General features: G+C 35.8%; 1 protein-coding gene across 4 annotated transcripts in view; it reads right to left on the reverse strand.

The window, feature by feature from the left end:
- PTPN20 (protein tyrosine phosphatase non-receptor type 20) overlaps positions 1–23,142 on the reverse strand; it is a 111,968-nt gene that overhangs the window by 62,421 nt on the left and 26,405 nt on the right. For all 4 annotated transcript variants that reach the window (XM_077746467.1, XM_077746468.1, XM_077746465.1 and 1 more), the window contains exon 3: positions 794–897. In XM_077746467.1, the coding sequence (XP_077602593.1) occupies positions 794–897 (104 nt within the window). The remainder of the gene's footprint in view (positions 1–793; positions 898–23,142) is intronic.

A 23,142-nucleotide genomic window follows, 5' to 3' on the forward strand; every position in this document is an offset into this window, starting at 1 on the left:
ATTAGAGACTGCCAGCCAGATATGTGACCATGGGTGGCCCTGATGCAGCCACCTTACGTGTCACAGAGGAAGGCACAGATTCGCCCACAAGAGAACAACCAAACCATTGCACTGTTCTTTCCAAGCAGCAGTATGACTGTCAGCCCTTGGGTTCGGATGGCAGCCAAACTGGAAAGTGAAGAAAGCAGTGTCTGTTCTTGGCACTTATTTTTATCTCTAATAATGCTGGAACTTACAGAATGTGAGTTTGAGGACAGCAACATGATGGAAATCCCAAAGTTCCAGTAGATAAAAGAAAAAGACGCAAACCACCCACACGATGACAAAGTATTTCACTTTTTGTGCTTTAATCCTGGCAGTTATCTCCACAAGGAAGGAGACACATGCCAAGGTGAGAGTTTTTGCCCCAGATTTTCCCCAATCCTCTACCTTTCCACAGTTTGGAGACACCATACCATGTCTCCATCAATTAAAAATTCATCATCGATATACCTAAAACTGCCTCAAATTTTATGTGAAATTTATTTTGTATCTCTATCAGTAGCACAGAATGAAATAGATGCCCAAATAAGTAAACTTTCCAGAATAATATCAAAAGGTTTTCTTTTCTCATTAGACTTACAAAGAGTTCCACTCTTTCAAATAGCTGTTTTGTTTATCTTCAACATCAGAGTAAAACAGAATGAGAATTATTATGCTGAGAACAAAATAGACACCTATTCCTTACAGAGCTTACTCAGGTATTAGGTATTAGTCACAATCGATTAGCAGAGATTCCCTCCTCTAGTTTTACCTCACGAGTCACTGATCTAGATGTCCTTTTCTGACTTGATGAAGGCAAACTCTCCCAGGAAATCTTGTCTTTCATATCAGAGTCCGTTCCCTCCATATCTTTTCCTGAACAAAGAGAAGGGAAGAATGCATCAAATGCAAAGGGCTACATGGAGAAAGGGTGTGCCTTAATGAGAAAAGGCAAGCTACATATGGGGGATTTGCATCTACTTTCCTGTCGTAGAGTTATCTCATCTTTGTCTCCTATGTTAATCACTTTTCTCCCTGTGTTAAAAAAATAACAGAGTAAACATGATCCTTCTTCTAGGATCATTCTCAGGACGTTAATTTTTGAACAGTCCTTTTGTTCCTACTTCCGTATTATTTAAGAAAGTGCTCTTCAGATAGATCCTAAATATACACAACGCACAGAATATATGCGCTAGGTATTACAGAATATAATTCGTTTTGCAAGGTCTACTTCTGGGATAAAGAGCAGTGTGTTCCATACATCTCACTTTGACTTCTTGAATTATTAGTCATAAATAAATGAGCAAAATGTTAATGTATATAGAAAATCATTTCAGGCTTTATTGAAGAATATAATATTAATCCTCCCTAGGAAACTCATTGCTGGTTTTACTATAGGAGCATTGCTAATTACTCTGTTATTTTCACTGCACAGAGTATTTCAGATAGAAACCAGTGGAAATATTTTTCTCTGATCTTAGAACTAAGCTTTCAGAGTACTGTCCCCCATATCATGGCAGCCTTAAATATTATGATTTAGAAATGTTGTGACATGGCATATTACAAAGTCGGTAGTGTAAAAAATACTAAAAAATATAGTAAACAAATACTTTGGAAACTAAAAGTGCATTTGTGAATATGTTAAAAAATCAAATAGGAATTGTGAACTATTAGAACACATGAGTTGATTTTATATATATATATAAAGAGACATCGATGAAAAAACAACATATCAAAACTAATGTGAAAGTTAGCTAAAGTAGCGTTTAAAGGGAAAATGTAAAATTTCAAATGCATTTATGACAAAAACAGAAAAACTGACAAAAGTGAGGTTTATATTCAATCATAAAGGCTAAGAAAAACTGAGGAAATCTCCAAAAAAGTAGAAAGTAAGATATCATCAAGAAATACAACAAAGAGAAAATAATTGAAAATAGAACAATCAACAAAATCAAAGACTTGGGAAAAAAAGACTTAAAATTATGCAAACTTCTTTCACTACTCAATTTAATTCACATTAAGAAGGAAAAAGAGCACAGCCACAGACCCAACTATCACTTTTTTTAATTAATTAATTAATTAATTTTAGTGTTTATTTTTGAGAGAGACAGAGTGTGAGCTGGGTAGAGGCAGAGAGAGAGGGAGACAGAATCCAAAGCAGCCTCCAGGCTCTGAGCTGTCAGCAGAGCCAGAGTTGGGACTTGAACCCACAAACTGCAAGATCATGACTTGAGCTAAAGTTAGGTGCTTAACTGACTGAGCCACCCAGATGCCCCCCAACTATCACTTTTAGAAGTAAATATCTTTAGGGGTGTTTGGATGGCTCAGTCAGTTAAGTGGTTAAGAGTCAACTCTTGATTTCTGCTCAGGTCATGATCTTGCAGTTCCTGGATGGAGCCTGGCATGGACTCTGTCCTGACAGACAGCATGGAGCCTGCTTGGGATCCTCTCTCTCCTTTGCTCTCTACCCCTTCCCTGCTCACAAGCATATTCTCTCTCTCTCTCTCTTTCTCAGAATAAATAAATGAACTTTAAAAAACTTAAAAAGGCAAATTTGATGAAATGGAAACTTTTATAAACCATTAAAATCTACTGAAGAATATGTAGAAAGCATGAATAATATAGTAGCCGTTTAAAAAATTAAATAAATAAAATTTCATCCCCAGGAGGTAAAAGGCATCTGGACCCAAAGAGGCTTCCAGATGAAATTTTATCAAACATTCAATGAACAAAATATCTTTTTAATTATTTTAGAGAATTTTTTAATGTAAAGTTACCTAATTTATACTAAAAGGTTAGCAAGATTCTCACATAAAAACAAAATATGTAAAATACAAGTAAGAAAGATTATAAGGCAAATTCAAAAATGGACATAGATGTAAAAATCCTAAGTAAAATATTACTAAAAGGTGCAATGAAAGAAATGTGTAGATTTAAGTTAGATTTATCAAAAGAATTCAAAGTAAGTTCAGTATCATACAAATCTAGCAATGTAAACAGTATATAACAAATGTTAACTGAAAGACAGAAATTATACTATCATTTGAACATATAAAGAAAAATCATTTGAAAAATTCAGTAGTCTTTCAAGGGAGAAATAGAAGGAAACTTCTTTAACTGATAGAAAAAGTTATCTATTCAAAATATTGAGCCAACATTATACTTAATGGTAAAACTTTAGACATATTCTCATTGTTCAAGGAAAACATAAAAATGCCTGCTACCACTACTCTTATTTAACATTGAATAATATATGAGGCCCAAGCAATAAAACAAAAGAAGAACAAAAAAAACCCTTAAGGATTGGAAACAAAGCAAGTAAATCATATATATAAATACTGTAATTGTCTTACACAGAAAGTTAAAGAGACTATAGTCAAACACTAGAAAATAATAAGAACGTTTGATAGGATAGTTGATGATAAATTAGAAACATTCCATAAACCAACAATAATGAACTAGACATTGCAACAAAAGAAAATGTATCATTCACAATAGAAATAAAAATATAAGGTAACTAGAAATAACCAAAAATATATAGTAAAAATTGCAAAATCTTACTGAAGTGTAAAAAAATAGAATTACTAAAGAACCCATATTCTTACAGGAGAAAACTCAGTATCAGAATAATGGTAAGTATCCTCTAAATTAATTCACAGATTCAATGCAAACCCAATCAAAATTCAAGCAGGGTGTGTGTGTGTGTGTGTGTGTGTGTGCTGCATGTGTAGAGAAATTAGAGAATACAAGTCTAAGAACAGCAAAGACAACTTGGACAAGGAGAACAGATGGGGGGCATTTGCCCTATCAGATATCAATACTCATTACAAGCTAAAGTAATCAACTGTGTGAATTAATATAAGAATAGAAAAGTAGATGAAGAAAAGAGAAGAGGGATTCAAAAACAGACACAGGCACATGAGAGCCTTTGCCATTTGATAGTGGTGACATTGCCAGTTAGTAGGGAAAACACTAAAATAAATGAGGTTGGGGAACTGGCTTTCCCACCAGAAAAAAAAAAAAGATTATATCTCTATCTCAGAGAATGATACGACCAAAGATCAAAATATACAAGAAAAAATAAGAGGTGATTTTTATGATCTCAGCGTAGGAACAGATTTTTGAATTGCAAAAACACAACTTATAGAAGAAAATAATGATATGGGGCGCCTGGGTGGCTTAGTCGGTTAAGCGTCCGACTTTCACTTAGGTCATGATCTCGAGGTTCGTGGGTTCGAGCCCCGCGTCGGGCTCTGTGCTGACTGCCAGCTCAGAGCCTGGAGCCTGTTTCAGAGTCTGTATCTTCCTCTCTCTCTGACCCTCCCCTGCTCACACTGTCTCTCTCTCTCTCTCTCTCTCTCCTAGAAATAAATAAAAATATTAAAAAAAAGAAGAATAAGAAAATAATGATAAATTTGAATATTCAATTAAAAGATTCTGTCAACAGGGGCCTACCTAGCTGGCTCAGTCAGAAGAGCATCTGACTCTTGACCTCAAGGCTGTGTATTTAAGCCCCATCTTAGGTGTAGACATTACTTAAACATGAAATCTTAAAAAAAATAAACACAGGGCAGTTGGGTGGCTCAGTTGGTTAAACGACCCACTTCAGCTCAGGTCATGATCTCACCGCTCGTGGGTTTGAGCCCAGCTTCAGGCTCTGTGCTGATAGCTCAGAGCCTGGAGCCTATTTCAGACTCCTGGGTCTCCCTCTCTCTCTGCCCCTCCCCCACTCACACTCTATCTCTATCAAAAATGAACAAATGTTAAAAACATTTTTAATTAAAAAAGAAAAAAGAAAAAGAAAATATGCTATCAACAAAGCTTTAAAAATGCATTCACCAGGAAGAAGTGATACAAAGAATATATATCTAGGATACATACAGAATTCTCCCAATTCAATAGGAAGACAAGCCAATAGAAAGCAATGAGTAAAGTATATGAAATCAGCTGATACTCTTAGTTGGAAGTAACAACAACCAACTATTGCTGATTTGAGAATAAATAAAATTTATTTATGTCCTCTGGACAGCTCCTCTAACCACCAAAAAAGCTGAGCAAAAAGATACGGGACCCCTGCATGCTGAGCATGCACATTTAACACTCCTGATGCTGACTGCTAAAACTGCACCATATCCTCCCATAATCCTTGGCCTTAAATGTCACTGCCACTATTGCTTCACACCAAGATTCAAAGAACAGGGCATTCTGTAAACTTAAAAAGGAGCTTCATATGCGAGGGAGGCAAAAACACACACACACACACACACACACACACACACCACACACCAAGCTCACAGAAGAAGAAACTTATAGGTCATAAATGTATAAAAAATATCCAATGTCACCTAATAAAGAAATGAAAATTAAAATAACCTACCCTTGACTTTCACATCTGCCTATGATGAATTTACCATTGCAGGACTTAATGACAACCAGGAAATACAACAAAATACACGAAACAACAATTTTCAGACATTGCACAACAGATTATGATCTCAGAGAGAGGGAAAACAAATAAGGTGAGCCTTATGATTACCCCAGATTAAGACCTCAAGGAGTTTCCAGGCCACAACTCAGGGAGAGAAACAAAAGACAACTCTCACTGAGTTCTAGATAAAGATCTTGATCAAGGTTCAGTCAGAGAGCCTGCGGCAGGTAGAATTTGCAGCTGAATTTGTGGGGCAGACTATCAAAAGAGGAGGGACCTGTACAGAACAACAGAAGTCTGAATGTCTGCAAAGAAATCCTCTCATGTCTTTTACAAAATATGGATCTGCTTATATGTAGGAGAACAATCCCTGACATCCAGGAAAATCTTTGGAAAATAAGGCCAGACAATTCCTAGAGATTAGTAAGGGCTAGGAATGGTTTGTGTTCTTATAAACCAGAATGAGGAGATCTTACTATACACGGGGCCCTAGGGAGAGTTCCCAGAATAGACACCTCTCAGTAGCAAAACTAAATAATCCCCAGAATAAAGGCTACCTTGGACCACCTTTAAAAAGCTTAACAGCAAGCCTCAAAAAGAATCAAGCTCAATTTGAACTTCAAGTGTTATCACTGCAAGGCAGAAAATACCATTTTTTAAAGGAATATAAAAAAAAATTTTGGCACCCCAAAATCATATAATTTGCAATATCCAGCATCTAGTCAATAATTAACAGTCATATGCAGAAGCAGGAAAATATGTCCTATGACCAGAAAAGTCACTCAATAGAAATATACTTAGAAATAACAGAAGATGAAATTTGTATACAAGAAAATTTAACAAGCTATTATAAATTTTATAAAGGTCTTCAAGGAAATAAAACACAGTGAGTAGAGAAATAGAAACTGTAAAAATGAGACCTAAATGGAACTTCCAGAGATGAAATACACAATATATGAACTGGATAGGACTGACAGCAAATAAGACAATAGAAAAAAGATTTTAAAAATGAAAGAAAGAAAATATCAGTGTATGTCAACATATAGCAATAGAAATTATCCAAAATGAAGCACAGAGTGGGGGAAAAAGATACTAAACAGAAATTCAGCAAACTTTAAAAGAAAAAAGAGGGAAAGAGATACTATAGTCATAAAATAGTTAGAGTGGTTAGATTAATATTAGACAAAGTAGACTTCAAAAAAGATAGCATTACCAAGGATAAGGAGGACATTACATAAGGATAAAGAGGTTAATTTATTAGAAAAATCACAATTCAAAATATGGATTCAACTAATAGCAAATTACATGAAATAAAAATTAACAGAATTGAAAGGAGAAAGGCATATATCCATAAAACTTTCAGCAATCAACACAACAGGAAAAAAATATCAGTAAAGACATGGAAGACTTACTTGAAACACTATAATTCACATTGTCCTAATTCACCTAAAAACGACAAAATAAACATTGAATTGTGCACAGAACATTTTCAAAGGTCAAACACTGGGCCACAAAACAATTCTCAATGAATTTACAAGCTATGAAATCATATAGAGTTTATCATACAGATTATAAAATATATCCTATAAATATTGTCAGATCACAATGGAATTAAGTCAGAAGTCAATAATAATAAGATATATGAGAAATCTCCAAATATCTGGAAACTAACCAACAATTTTTTTTCAACCTGTGAATCAAAAAAAGGTCACAAAAGAATCTAGAAAGCAACTTAAACCTCACAAAGGTAGATAAAACCTCACATTGAAGTTTTAAGGATGAAGCCAAAGTAACGTTTTATAGAAGTGTACAGCATTGGATACTTGTTATGAGGAAAAGTAGAAAGGCCTGAAATCCAATTAACTAAACTACCTCAAGAAATTAAAAACGAAGAGAAAATTAAATTCAAAGAAGCAGAAGAGTGGAACTGGCAATAAAAACACAAATCAATGAAGGAGAAAAACAGAAAAATGCAACCAGCATCTGGCTCATTAAAAATATCACTAAAATTGGTGAATTCTCAGAGGAATGAAAAAATAAAAGAGAGAAGAAACAAACTAACAGTCTCAGGAATGAAAGGGAGGACCCCACCATATTTTCTATAAAAATGTAAAGTGTGTTAAAGGAATAATATGAATAATTTTGTCAGTGAGTTTGACAACTTACATAAAATGAACAAATAATTTGAAAGACAAGAGTGTACCATAATTCATCCAAGAAGAATTACAGGATATGAGTAACTCTATATTTATTAAAGAAATTGAATTCATAATTTAAAATCCTTCCCTCAAAATAAATACCACGTTCAAATACCTTCCCTGGCAAATTCTACAGAACATTTAAGGAAAAACACCAGTTCACCATGAAAGTGAAGAGGACACATTTGCCACCTCATTTTATGAGGTAAACACTACTATATCAGTCTACTAGAGCTGCCACAACAAAATGCCACAGACTGAGTGGTCAAACAACAGTAGTTTATTTTCTCAAAGTTCTGGAGACTGGAAGTCCAAGATCCAGTGGGTCTGGTTTCTCCTGAGGCATCTCTCCTTGACCATCTTCTTGCTGTCTCCTCACATGGCCTTTTTCTGTGCATGCATATCCATGGTATCTCTTCCTCTTCCTACAAGGACATCTGCCCTATTGAATTAGGCACACCCCTCCTTATGGTATTATTTAACCTTAATGACCTCTTTAAAGGTCCCATCTCCAAATGTAATCACACTGGGAATTATGGGAGAACACAGTTCAGTTTCTAACAACTATCTTGATACCAATATCAAAGATATTAGAAGAGAACTACTGATCAACATCTCTCTCATAAACAGAGATGCAAAATTCCTTAACAAAATTTGCCATATCAAATCCAGAAATACATAAAACGATAGTCTTATTGTGATCATGTGGAGTTCATCCAAGAACGTAAAGTGGGTTAACACTTGAAGAATAATCAGTGTAATTTACTATATAACAATACTTAAAATGAAGAAAAGTATATATTCGTTTCAATAGATGCAGAAAAAATGCTAACAAAATTCAATTCCTATTTACTGAAAAACCCTCAATAGGCTTAATCAAAGGAGTACCTCTCAACCTGATAAAGGATATCTACAAAAACAAAACAAAACAAAACAAAAAAACCTATGGCTAACAACATTCTTAAGAGTGAAAGACTGAAATCTTTCCCCTTTAGATTAGGAACAAGTGAAAGCTCTTAGCTTTCTGCTCTTAGCACATCTTTTTCAACAACATATTAGAAGTATTAGCCAGTGCTGTTAGGCAAGAAAAAGAAGACAAAAAGATTGCTACAGAAAATGTACAAAACTCTTATTCAAAGATTATATAATCATCTATATAGAAAGATGAGGAATCTATTTTTTAAAAAAGCTATTAGATGGGGCGTCTGGCNTATTAAAAATAAAAAAAAGCTATTAGAAATTCTAAATAAATTTAGCAAGATTGTTCCTCCGTCAAGTTCCTCCTAATCCTCCTATAAGGGGGAGAAGAAGGGCAGAAATGGTGGGGGAAAGGGAGAGAAGCAAACCATGAGAGACTCTTGAATGCTGACAAAAACTGAGGACTGATGGATGTGGGGGGAGGGGGGATAGGCATGGAGGAGGACACTTGTGGGGATGAGCACTGAGTGTTATGTGGAAACTAATTTGACAATAAACTATTAAAAAAAAATAAAAAAATAAAAATAAAAATTGAGAACATGGCTATAAAAAAAAATTTAGCAAGATTGTGAGACATGCAGTCAGAATACAAAATCAGGTGTATTTCTATACATTAGCAAGGAACAATCAAAAATTAAAATTAAATAATTTAAGAAATCTGAAATACTTAAAAATAAACTTAAAACATGATTAAGACCTGTACACTGAAAACTACAATGTATTGCTAAAAGAAATTAAAGAATACCTGGATAAATGGAGAACTACATGTTACCCTTGGGTTGGAATACTTGACATTGTTAAGATGTCAAATCCCCCCAGTGATCTAGAGATTCGATGACATCTCAATCAAAATCCCACCAGGAGTTTTTTGTAAAAACTGATAAGATAATTCTAAAATGTATATGGCATGCAATGGGCCTTAAGAATAGCAACAATTTTGGGGGCACCTAGGTGGCTCAGTCGGTTAGGCATCCACCTCTTGGTTTCGACTCAGGTCATGATCTCATGGTTTGCAGGTTCGAGTCCTGCATCGGGCTCTCGGCTGGTAGCACGGAACCTGCTTGGGATTCTCTCACTCCCCCCTCCCTTTGCCCCTCCACCATTCTAACTGTTTCTGTCTCTCTCAAAATAAAAATAAACTTTAAAAAAATGCTTTAAGAATAGCAAAAATTTTGAAAAAGAACACTATTGAAAGACACCACTTGATTTCTAGACTTATTACAGAGCTGTAATAATTAAGATACTATGACACTAGAATAATAACAGATGTATAAATCAATGGAACCAAATAAAAAAGTCCAGATATAATTCAACACATATATATTCAGTGATTTTTGACAAAGATGCTTGGGTAATTTAATGGAAAAGGGACAGATGTTTCAAAAAGTAATTCTGAAATAACATGGAAAGAAAAAGAAACTCAATCCTTCTGTTATGTCATCTAAAAAAAGAAACAAAATAAATCAGAGATCTAAATCTAAAAACTAAACTATAAAATGTTAGAAATAAACAGGAGAAAAATGTGATTTACAATTATGCAAATGTCTTAGTACACAAAAACATAAAATAAGGATAAAAGAAAAACTGATAAATTGGATTTCGTCAAAATTCACTGTGCAATAATTTCTCAGAAGGTTTCTCTTGGTTTTATACAATCAGTAAACTTCCAAGTGTCATATATCATACCTTAACTTCACCTCTCTGATCCCAGTTCACTTACGTGGTTCATGATTTTGCTCAAGTTCCTTAATCTATCTATGCTTCAGGCTCATCATCTATAGAATAAAATAGGAACAGTGCCTGTGTCATAAGGATGTTATAATGATGGAGGGAGTTAAGATGGCAGAAAAGTAGGGGGACTAGGATTTTCCTCCTCCCTCACAAACAGTTGTATTGAGGTCAGATCACTTGGAACATCCAAGAAATCAATCTGCAGAGTGGTAGAAGGATCTACAGGTGGAGGGAAACAGCTGGCAGGATCGAGGTGTGTGTATGTGAACTGGGGGACATAAAATAGGGTAGTCACGAAGGAGAGGGAATCCTTTCTGGGGAGAGACAAAGGGGAGAGAAAGAGAGAGAAGTTGTAGAAGTGCAGCATCAAGTTAGCACAAGAGGAAAACCTCTCTGGACCACGGACCGGGGGGTGAGAAAGACAGAGAGCGCCAGTTTCTTTTTTGCAAATAGCCTTAGGAGCTAAAACTTGGGAGGTTCGCAAGTGCACAACTTTCTCCGGAGTGAAGCCAAGAGCCTTGGCACGCGCTCCTGGGGAGGAGTAAGCAGGCCCCGGATGCACAGCCTGGTGTAGCAATCTCAGAGGTGCACTAAAAGAGAACAGTCCCCTTCCAAGAGGACTCTGGGAAGAGGGTTTATTGCTTACCCAAGGACAAAAGAACCTGCAGGTGCCAGCCAAAGGCCTTGTATCAGCAGGGTGGAGAGGCTCCACTCTGGAACAGGGGAGAGGAGGCACACCAAAATGGGTCCTTTAATACTTTGGGTTTTGAATCCCAGCTGAGCACCTAGAAGGCACGTAGAACCAAGGAGCAGGGCAAGTTGACCGTCCTTGCTATGCTGTGAGGACTGCCTGAACAGCGTGGGTTGACATACCTGGTCACAGGAGGAGAGATTGGGGTCTTACCACTTTTCCCCCAACACCAACACGATGGGACAGCACAGCGGTGCCCAGTGGAGGTGGGACCCACTTATACCAAATCCTGCCCCTCTGCCTGACAACTGCTTATTGACTGGAGTAAGACTGACTGACCTACTGCAGCCCCTTTTCCTTCCGAGCAGCACAGCCGCTGGCCCCAGGCACCAACAGTCAACTGTTTTCTCTTTTCTTTTCTCTTTTTGTTTTTCTTTTCTCTTCTCTTTTCTTTCTTTTCTTTTCTTTTTCTTTCTTCCCTCTTCTTTTTTTGTTTTGGAATCAGGATCAGAGTCTTTGATTTGTTTTTGATCAATTCTTATTACATATATATATCTTATATTACATTATTTTATATACACACATATATATACACATATGTATACGTATATATGTATACATACATACATATATACATATATATACATATATATATAATTAGCTTGACGAGGCATTTTTTAGTCTATTCTTTTTCCACCTTTTCTCTCTTCTTCTTTACTTTCTTTTCTCTTTCTCTGGATTTAGCCTTATAGTTTTTTGATTCTCTGGTTTTCTTTTCTTCCCTTTAATTTTCCTCTTTTTATGGGATCAGGTTTCCCTCCCCCTTTCCTTTTTATTGCAGAGTTATTTCAACAAAAAATCAAAACACATCTAGTTGAAGGTTCAAACACTACACCACTATAAGCGAGGAGGAGCTCTGCAGAGGACTGACCAGGGGTATAGAACAGCCAAAACCCAACAACAGAGTACACACAACATATACCAAAAAAACTTCCCTAAGTGCCAGGCCCTAGACAGTGTATGACCCCTTTTTAATACAGCAGTACTCTCAGGTGCAGGACACAAGCTTTGAAAACATGCAAAAGACAGAAACTTAGTCAAAATGATAAAATGGAAGAATTCTCCCCACAGACATAGAATTGCTCAAAACAGATATAAACAATATATCTGAATGTACAACAGTCATAAGACTAATAGCTGAGCTTGAAAAAAAAAAAAATAGAAGACACCAAAGAAACTCTTGCTGCAGAGAACCACGACCTAAGAACTAGTCAGGATGCATTTTAAAAATGCTATAACAGAGGTGCAAAATAAATTAGATACAGTGATAGAGAGAAGAGGTGAAATAGAAGATAAGATTATGGAAAATAATGAAGCTGAAAAAAAGTGGGAAAGGAAATTACTGGATCATAAGAAGAGAATTAGAGAATTAAGTGATTCCATGAAATGAAACAATATCCATATTATAGGAGTCCCACAAGAAGAAGGGTGAGAGAAAGGGCAGAAGGTTAATTTGAACAAATTTTTTCTGAGAACTTCCCTAATCTGAGGAAGGAAACAGGCATCCAAGTCCAAGAGGAACAGAGAACTTCCTTCAAAATCAACAATAATGGGTCAAAACCATGACATATCATAGTGAAACTGGCAAAATACAAAGATAAAGAGGGAATTCTGAAAGCAGCTAGAGACAAATGGTCCTTAACCTACAAGGACAAATATATAAGGTTAGTAGCCGACCTGTCCACTTGGCAGGCCAGAAGGGAATGGCAGGAAATATTCAATGTCCTGAATGAAAAAATACGCAGCCAAGAATGCTTTATTCAGCAGGGCTATCATTCACAATAGAAGGAGCGATAACAACTTTCCCAGACAAAAAACAAAGGAGTTTGTGATCACTATATCAGCCCTGCAAGGGGTCGCAAGGGGTACTCTGTGAGTAGAAAGCAGCAAAGATTACAAAGGACCAAGGACATCACAACAAACACGAAATCTGCAGATAACACAATGGCGCTAAATCCATACCTTTCAATAATCACTCTGAATATAAATAAACTAAATGTCCAAATCAAAAGATACAAGGTATCAGAATGGATTAAAAAACAAGATCTATCTATATACTGTCTGCAAGAGACTCATTTTAGACAAGTGGACACCTGCAAATTGGAAGTGAGGGAATGGAGAAGCATCTATCATGCTAATGGACATCAAAAGAAAGCCAGAGTAGCCATACTTATATCAGACAAATTAGCTTAAAACAAAGACTGTTACAAGAGATGAAGAAGGACATAATATCATAATTAGGGGTCTATATATCAAGAAGAGCTAACAATTGTAAATATTTATGTCCCAACATGAAAGCACCCAAATATATCAATCAATTAATCATAAACATAAGCAAACTTATTGATAATAAATTATCTGTTAGGGTACTTTACCCATCTAATTGTTACATGGATGAACTATATTTTGTGTAATTTTTAAAATTTATTTACTTTGAAAGAGAGTGTGAGCAGGAGAGGGAGAGAGAGAGGGCGAGAAAATCCCAAGCAGGCTCCATACTCAGCACGGAGCCCAACACAGGGCTTGATCTCACAAACTGTGAGATTGTGACCTGAGCCAAAATCAAGAGTCAGATGCTTAACTGAATGAGCCACCCAGGCACCCTTCACTTTATTTATATTTATTTGTATTTCCATGTGGTCATTTTTCAGATTTTTTGGTTTCGTGGGTTTTAGTGTTATTATGTGTGGGTTTTTTTTTTTTTTTTTTACCTAAAACAAGTTCACTACCTTGCTTTACATTACCTACTTGACCAAATTCAGCATTGAATGAATACATCAACCCACTTTCCCTGTACCTTGCACCCAAGCAGAAAGTCACAAGGCAAAGTGAATTCATTAAAAATTCGTGATCACTTTGGCAGACACAAATAATTGTCCCAATATATCACTGTCCTAGAGTTTTAGCTGAACATGTGGTCACCTAGGATAAGGAACATATTAGTAGCCTTCCTTGTACTTAAGAATGGTTATGTGACTAATTTCTGGCCAATGGGATAGAAGTAAAAATATCCTATGACAGTTTCCTGGAATGTTCCTTAAAAGACAGTTTGGGGGCGCCTGGGTGGCTTAGTCGGTTAAGCGTCCGACTTTCGCTTAGGTCATGATCTCGCGGTTCGTGGGTTCGGGCCCCGCGTCGGGCTCTGTGCTGACTGCCAGCTCAGAGCCTGGAGCCTGTTTCAGTCTGTGACTCCCTCTCTCTCTGACCCTCCCCTGCTCACGCTGTCTCTCTCTCTCTCTCCTAGAAATAAAAAAAAAAAAAAAAGACAGTTTGGATGTCCCCTTTACTCCTTGGCTTCTGCTTCTATCATACTGTTCAGAATTACAGATATGATGGCTACAGCCTCATCTGGACCATGAAGATACAGGCAACACCCTAAGTAAGGGTGGTTAAGTGGAAAGCTGGAAGCAGCCTGGGTCCTAAAACTTCTTCAGGGGATAAGTAAGATGCTGTTTAAAGGCACAAAGTTGCAGTAGTAGTAAATAAGCTATAGGGATATAATGCACAGTGTAATGAATATAGACAACAATATTGTACCATAATGATCAAACTTGTTAAGAGACCAGAACTTAACTATTCTAATGACTAAAAAGAAAGAGTAATTCTATAATGATGGAAGTGTTAAATCTGCCTATAATAGCAATTCTATTATAATATATGTGCATCAAATTTACATGTTGTACACATTAAATTGACATGATATTTTATGTCAAATATGTTTCTTTTTAGAAAACTCCTTGGAGTAGTGCCAAATCCTGGTCCTGGGCTGTCTATCTCAGACCTTTATATGAGAGATAAATTACCTTACAGCTCTTTAAAGCCGTAAGTGTTTCAGTTTTTCTACTATTCACAACTGTATCTAATCCTGGTATTCAACAGGTCTGCCTAGTAGATTTGGGAGATTGACTTACTTTCTTATTCATCTCAAAAGTTGTTTCAAATCTTTCCTATTCTCCTAAACCCCTAACATCTCCATATCTCCCCCTCACTCCCAGCAGTGATCAACTTGCACTTAACAGACAAAATAAATCCATCTGTTGGAATTCTCTTGCATTCTTGCTGCATAACACACCAATCCTCCACCTCTGCACATCTGACATTTTCCTAGGGTGGTAGGTAACACAGGAGCCATACCTTCCATTTAAGCATTGGATCCCTATCCCTACTCTGCTTTTCCTCTTTCTTGACAATTCAACTTCTCCCTCTTACACAGATCTCACTCAGGTTTGAGAAGACACTCCTCATCCTCCAGATGCTAGCCCAGTTCTATCTCTTCATAGAAACATTTCTTGAAAGAGATGTCGCAACTATTCACTGCTTTCATCTCTTAACCTCCCACCCACTCTTTACCTCACTCCAATCTGGATTCTGGCCCTAACATGACAATAAAACGGTCTCTCCAAAGTTACCAGTGGCCTCAGTGTCACTAAACCCAACTGTTTATTTTTAATTCCTTATTTTGCTTTATCTCTCAGAAGCATATCACACTGGTGATCTTCACCTCCATATGTAAACAGTCTCATCTTGGCTTCCATGGGACACTAATCCTGGTTTTTCTCTTATCATCCCATCACACATTCTCTATCACTTTTGCCAGATTTTCTTCTTCTATCTAGATATTAAATGCTGCAATTCTAAAAACACTTCTCTTCTCAAAAGGTATAATATCTCCCTGAGTGATCTCATCCATACCCAAGTCTTCAACAATATTTGTACACAAATGAGCCACAAACGTTTATCCCTGGCACAGGCATGGCAACTACCCCACGCAGAGAAACCTTCTTACCACATAGCTCCACTTGGACGGTGTCTCACAATCATTTCAACTGTAATACAACCTATTTCAAATTCATAATTTCCCTGATATCCCCCACACAATAACCATCACTACCAATAACTGATCCTTTTCCACTGTTCTTTCCTCAGCAAGAGGTAATGACAACCAATGTGCAGCTATAACATCAGAGAATTTACTAATTTTTTTATGTATATCTCTCACTTATCACATTGTCCAAGGAGCCACCATTTGTCTTGATGACTACCAAAGTCTCTTAATAAGCCTCTCTATTTCCACTCTTACTATCCATCCAACATATTCTCAAAATTGAAGCTAGAGAAATAACAGACAAGAGAAAAAAGACAGATAAGAATTCCAGATATTGGCATTAACAGATACTTTAAAAGTCATATATTTAAGTATAAAAAACAAATCAAACCTTTTACAAAGGAACTGGACAAAAGACTTCTGTCATTGAAAAGGAACTCAATAGAAAAACAACTACTGAAACATGTAACAGCTGAAACTAAGACATCATTGGTGAGTTTAACAGAAGAATACATAAGCTAAACAGAAAATTAGTTAACTGGAAAAAACGTTGTAAGAAATATGAGTGACAAAAAATGGAAAATACCATAAGAGAAGGGAAGAAACACAGGATACAGTAAGAAAGCCAAACATAGGTAAAATTGGAATCTCAGAAGGAGTGGAGATGATACAGAAATAACAAGTGGGCAGATAAAGACAGAATTTTCCCCCAAAAAGAAGACAAATTACCTTTAAAGAAACAACAGTGAGACTTTAATTGACTTCTCAAAAGCAACAGTGTAAAGCAGAAGACACTGTTGAAATAAAGCAACTGCCAAACTGGATTCTATGCCCACAGAAAATATCCTACAAATACAAAGGTGAAAATATATATTTGAAGAGATATCAAAACTGAGAGACTTCATGAGCAGTGATCCACACTTACAGAAATAGTAAAGGATATTTTCAAACAGAAAGGAAAAAACTCACATGAAAGGTCATAGATGTTAAAAGGCAAATAGAAAAACAAAAATGGTAAATACATGAGCCAAGCTAATTAAATACTGACAGCCTAAAGTAACAACAATAACAACATATATATGAAATTAAAACTATATATAGTTTTATACACAGACACACACACACACACCAGGAAAGTTGGAAGAATTTGGTGAAGAAAATGTGGAGTTAAAAGGTACTAAAATTTGCAGTATCTGCAAGAAAGGTAAAAGAGGTAACATCACTATAGGAAATATTATTTACAACTTTTTGCGAACAAAACTTACAAGTTAGAAAATAAATGTCTTCAAAGACACAAATTCCTCTTTAAAGTTTTGGATATGGGCATTTTACTAGACTATGGTCCCTCTGTTCCACTGTTTGTGTTTTCAATAGAATGCTCTTTATTTCAGTTTTATTTGAGGTGTCCTTATGATAAATCCAGAAGATTCATTCTCAACTGGAATGAGCCCACAAAGGTGGGCTCCTTCCTCAGCATTTCACATCCAAAAGGTTACACTGTCCATCTTTCCCTTGGTTAATTTGGGTTAATAATGGTTAATTTTGACCACTCATTTAACTACAGCTTTTCTCCTATAAAATGTTTTTATTTTACTCTATCTTGCAATTAATGCACAACCTATAGGGACACAGTTTCCAACCACACATACATCCTGCTCTTCATCAAAATTTTCACCTTGTTTTACATCCATTGTTGCTTTTTGTCTGATTCGGTCTTTTATAATGGGTACAAAATAATAATTTTCCAACCCTAGCCCTACCCTCACTTACTTTTATTGTGATACAAAACATATAACAAAAAATGTACCATCGTAACGGTTCTTAAGTTTACAGCTCACTAGTGTTGACCATATGCATATCATTACGAAGCAGATCTCCAGAACTTTTTATCTTGCAAATATGAAACTTAATACCCATTAAACAACAACTCCACTTTTCCCACTCCATCCCAGCTCCTGGGAACCACTATGCTACTTTCTGTGTCTATTAATTTGACCATTCACAATACTTCATACAAGTAGAATCGAACAGTACTTGTCCTTTTGTGACTGGCCTATTTTACTTAGCATAATACCCTCAAGATTCATCCATGTTGTACCATGTGACAGGATTTTCTGCCTTTTTAAGGTTGAATGTTATTACATTGTATGAATATATCACATATCGTTTATCCATTCACCCGTTAATTCCCAGTTCTATCAGATATAACTGACATGCAGCATTGTATATGTGTGAGGTGTACAGTACAATGATCTGACTTATATATGCCCAGAAATGATTACCAAATCAGTTTAGTTACCATTCAGCATCTCATACAGATCCTCTTAACAACTTTCACATATAACATACAGCACTGTTAACCAGACAGACACCAAGTTGTATATGACATCCCTAGCACTCTTACCTTATACGTGTAAGTTTTACCTTTAGACTATCTCCATCCAATTCTCCCCCTCAACCCACTGCCTCCACTCCTGGTGACCACAAATCTGATCTCTTTTTGTATGACTTTGTGTTCCTTTTCATATTTTCAAATTCCACCATAAGTGAGACCATACAGTATTTGTCTCTCTCTCTCTGTTTTATTTCACTTAGCATAATGCCCTCAGGGGTCATCCACATAACTGCAAATAGAGGGTTTTCTTTCTTTGTTATGGCTGAATAATATTTCTGTGTGTGTGTAGAGTTCCATTTTTTACATGTGAGTATTTAATTTTCCCAGTACCATTTATTGAAGAGACTATCTTTTTTTCATTGAATATTATTCTTAGCTTCCATGTCAAATAGAAGTTGACCATATATGTGTGAGTTTATTTCTGGGCTCTCAGTTCTGTTTCATTGGTCTATGTATCTGTTTTTATGTCAGTACCATACTGTTTTGATCACTATAGCTTTATAATATAGCTTGAAATGCGAAGTGTGATGGCCTTTTGTGGTACTGTATAAATTTTAGAATTGTTTTTTCTACTTCTGTATGAAATTCCATTGGAATATCAGTAGGGATTGCACTGAATCTGTAAACAACTTTGGGTAGTATGCACAGTTTTAACAATTTTGATTCTTCCAGTCCATGAACATGGTATAACTTTCCATTCATTTTTGTCTCCTTCCTTTTCTTTCATCAATGTAAAGACACAAATTTTAAACACAAACAGAATAAGAAATAGAAAATCCAAATAAAGAAGTTGAATTTGGGTCAAAAAATCTTGGAAAAGACATGCAAACAATCTCTAGGCTCTATGACTTCGCTTATACCAAAGATTTCAGAATTAAACAATATCAGTTCTACACAAAGTATTTCAGAAAATAAAAAAGACAGAATACTTCTCAAAAACATTTGATGACACCAGACTTCTCCTGCTATCAAAAACAGACAAGAATGTTAAAGGAAAACACCAATATCTCTCATGAACATATTGTTAAAAAATAAACCTTTCAATACTTGCTGCTGATTCAATTAAATATCCATATTCAAACATTTCAGAAGGATCACAGATCTAAATTTGAGAAGTTAAACAATAAGCTTTTAGAAGAAAATATAAGAAAATATCTTCACGACCTTCAGAAAGTGATTGTTTCTAAAACAAACACCAGTGATGAAGGAAAACATTGAAAAACCAGACTTGCTTAAAATTAAAAATTTCTGTTCACTAAATGATACTATTAAGAAAATAAAAGTCTGGCTCAGTCAGAAGAGCATACAACTCTTAATCTTGGGGTTATAAGTTTGAGCTTAACATAAGATGTAGAAAGAACTTAAAAAAAAAGAAAGTAAAAGGCAGATGACGGAGTGGGAAAAGATATTTGCAATACATATAGTCTATAATAAACTCATTTAAATGATACATAAAGAACTTGTACAAATGGGGGCATATGGGTGGCTCAGTCAATTAAGCATCCAACACTTGATTTTGGCTCGGGTCATGATCTCATGGTTTGTGAGTTCAAGCCCTGCATCAAGCTCTGTGCTGCTTGGGATTCTCTCTTTCTCCCTCTCTCTCTCTGTCCATCCCCAGCATGCACGCACACACACACACGTGCTCTAGCTCTCTCAAAATAAATAAACATTAAACACACACACACACACACACACACACACTTCAGGGCACCTGGATGGCTCAGTCGGTTAAGTGTCAGACTCTGGCTCAGGTCATGATCTCCCAGTTCGTGGGTTCGAGCCCTATATTGGGCTCTGTGCTGACAGCTACCTCAGAGCCTGGGGCCTCTTTCAGACTCTGTGTCTCCTTCTCTGTCTAACCCTTCCCTACTCACACTGTATCTCACTCTCTCTCTCTCTCTCAGAAAATAACATTAACTTAAAAAAAAAAAAAGAACTTCTACAAATGAATAAGAAGAGAATCAGACTACTTAATAGAAAAATGGGAAAGTGAACAGTTAACACAGATAAAAGAATAGATAAGGGAGGATATCCATGTGGCCAATATTCATGAAAAAGTACTTAACTTCACTAATCAACAGGGAAAATAAAAATTAAAATCAAAATGTAATGTCACTACACAGACAGCCACTAGGTTGACAAAATGAAAAACACAAATTATACAAATAAGTTTTGATGAGGACGTGGAGCAACTGAAACTTTCAAACACTGCTGTTGGATTAACCACTTTGGAAAATTGGTAGGCACCAGCTACTACACCTTAACAGATGCATACTTTATGAACCAGCAATTTCATTCCTATGTATATATCCCCAACATAAATAAGTATATATATTCACCAAAAGACATTTACAGGGATATTCATAGCAGTACCATTTGTAACAAAGACTACTAACCCTGTGTTTATTTAAAATAGAATGAATAAACTGTAGTATATCCATTGAATAGAATATTACTCAGCAATAAGAATGAACAAGTCACAACTACATACAGTAACATGCTTGAACCTCACAAATAAAACACTAAGTAAATGAAGTTAGACTCAAAAAAGTACATAAAATGTGATTCCATTTACATAAAGTTCAAAAGCAAGCAAAATTAAACTACGGTATTAGAAGTAAGGGCAGTAGTTATCCTTTGAGAAAGGGACTCAAAAGATAGACTAGGATTCTGGTAACATCTTGCTTCTTGGTTTGAGCATTCATTACACAATGTGCAGTTTCTTTGTGAACATTCATTGAGCTTGTACACATATGAGTACTTTACCATATGTATATAAACTAAACTATATTGGGATAGTATTTTATTGTATTTCAATAAAAATACAAGGAAAAAAGATAAGCTAGAAGCTGGGAGAGGATCTTTGACTTATGTTTTAAAGATAAGCTTATTAGCTATAAAATACAGAACATATGAATTTTTTTTAAAAAGCAAAGAAAAAGAACAGAAAATTCATATGAAATGGAAATAGCCTAATAAATAGAAAAGATGACAACCTCGCCAGCATTCAGGAAAATGTACATTAAAATACTGTGTTATCACTTTAACTCATCAGTTGGAAAAAATTATTAAAATGGATAAAATTCACTATTAATGAGGGTTTAGGGAAATAGACTAAAGGGAAAGTAAATTGAAATAGTATCAATCCCCTTACATGTACATAAAATTTAATCAGAAATCCTTCCTCTATATATCTCTCATAAAGAAATAGAAATACACATGTAAATATTGATCAAAGAACAAGGATGTTTGCTGTAGTATTGTTTGGGGCAATAAAAATTGGGGGAAAAAACAAAATGTCCTTCAGTTATGGGACAATTAATAAGTTAAGACATTCACAAAATGGAAATCGAATAGACTATCTTAAATTTCCCTGATTTCTATCCCACTGTACTTTCAAAGGCTTTCACACTTGATAAAGCTCTACTGAGTCAGAAGTTTGTGAGGTATAGCACAATAAATTATAAGTAATAATTAAATAACTAAAATTGCAGGTCAAATGTTTATATCAGAAGTTAAGTTATGAATTTTGGGGTGCTTGGGTGGCTCAGTCGGTTAAGCGTCCAACTTCGGTTCAGGTCATGATCTCACGATTCTTGGGTTCGAGCCCTGCGTCAGGCTCTGTGCTGACAGCCAGCTCAGAGCCTGAAGGCTGTTTCAGATTCCGTGTCTCCTTCTCTCTCTGACCCTCCCCTGCTCACACTGTCTCTCTCTCAGAAATAAATAAAACATTTTTAAAAAAAGAAGTTAAGTTATGAATTTAATAATATTTTGTTAACAGCTGCCTGACAGAAAAGGTTGTGGTTTCGATGCCCTGCAGAACATTAATCTGTTTTATTTCTAATTCAGCAAACTTATTTTGAAATGCCTAATAGACAATACAGACCCTATTCCTCAAAATGGTCTTTCAACCGGCGCTACTCCCTGATTATTTAATGAGTGGAATAAATTACTTGAGACAGCTTTTATTCTATATTTGTGAAGATTTGCCTCTAATACCATGTAGCTAAATGAAGTGACACTTGAATGCAGAGTGATTTTTCAAGCATATATGATTTTAACCTTTAGAAAAAAAGGGATTGTGTCTCCTTGTCTACAAGGCTTTTGAGAATTCTGTCAAATCTGAAGCTTTCAAAATTTGATCTGAATAAATGAAAAACCTTCAAGTTTACTAGACTTTGTACTTTTTAAATAACCTACCTTCTTTTTTTTGTCTACGAAGGTAAAAGCATAACTTTAATACACATTACAATGTCATACAGAGATATTAAAATTGTGTCTCTGCCATGCGTCCTTACAGAGCGCAATTCTAGTAGTTTCACATTGAAATGTGTATTGTGTGCCGTATATTGTACTGTAGAGGTATATAACACTGAGAGGTCAAGTCTATTCACAAAATTGTTCCAGGACCTTACTAACCTACCTTCTTTAAAGGAATGCAGGGCTCTGTTAAGAATTTTTTTAAACTAGGGGCGCCTGGGTGGCTTAGTCGGTTAAGCGTCCGACTTTCGCTAGGTCATGATCTCGCGGTTCGTGGGTTCGAGCCCCGCGTCGGGCTCTGTGCTGACTGCCAGCTCAGAGCCTGGAGCCTGTTTCAGTCTGTGACTCCCTTTCTCTCTGACCCTCCCCTGCTCACTCTGTCTTCTCTCTCTCTCTCCTAGAAATAAATAAAACATTAAAAAAAAATTTAAAAAAAAAAGAATTTTTTTAAACTAAAAAACCTGCTAGATTTACTGACCTACTTTTTGTGCCTATAACAGACAGCTTCCTCTCTACTAATTTATATACATACTGGCATTTATTGTTACAATA

The sequence above is a fragment of the Crocuta crocuta genome, unplaced genomic scaffold (assembly GCF_008692635.1).
Source record: "Crocuta crocuta isolate KB4526 unplaced genomic scaffold, BGI_CrCroc_1.0 scaffold28, whole genome shotgun sequence".
NCBI lineage: Eukaryota > Metazoa > Chordata > Mammalia > Carnivora > Hyaenidae > Crocuta > Crocuta crocuta.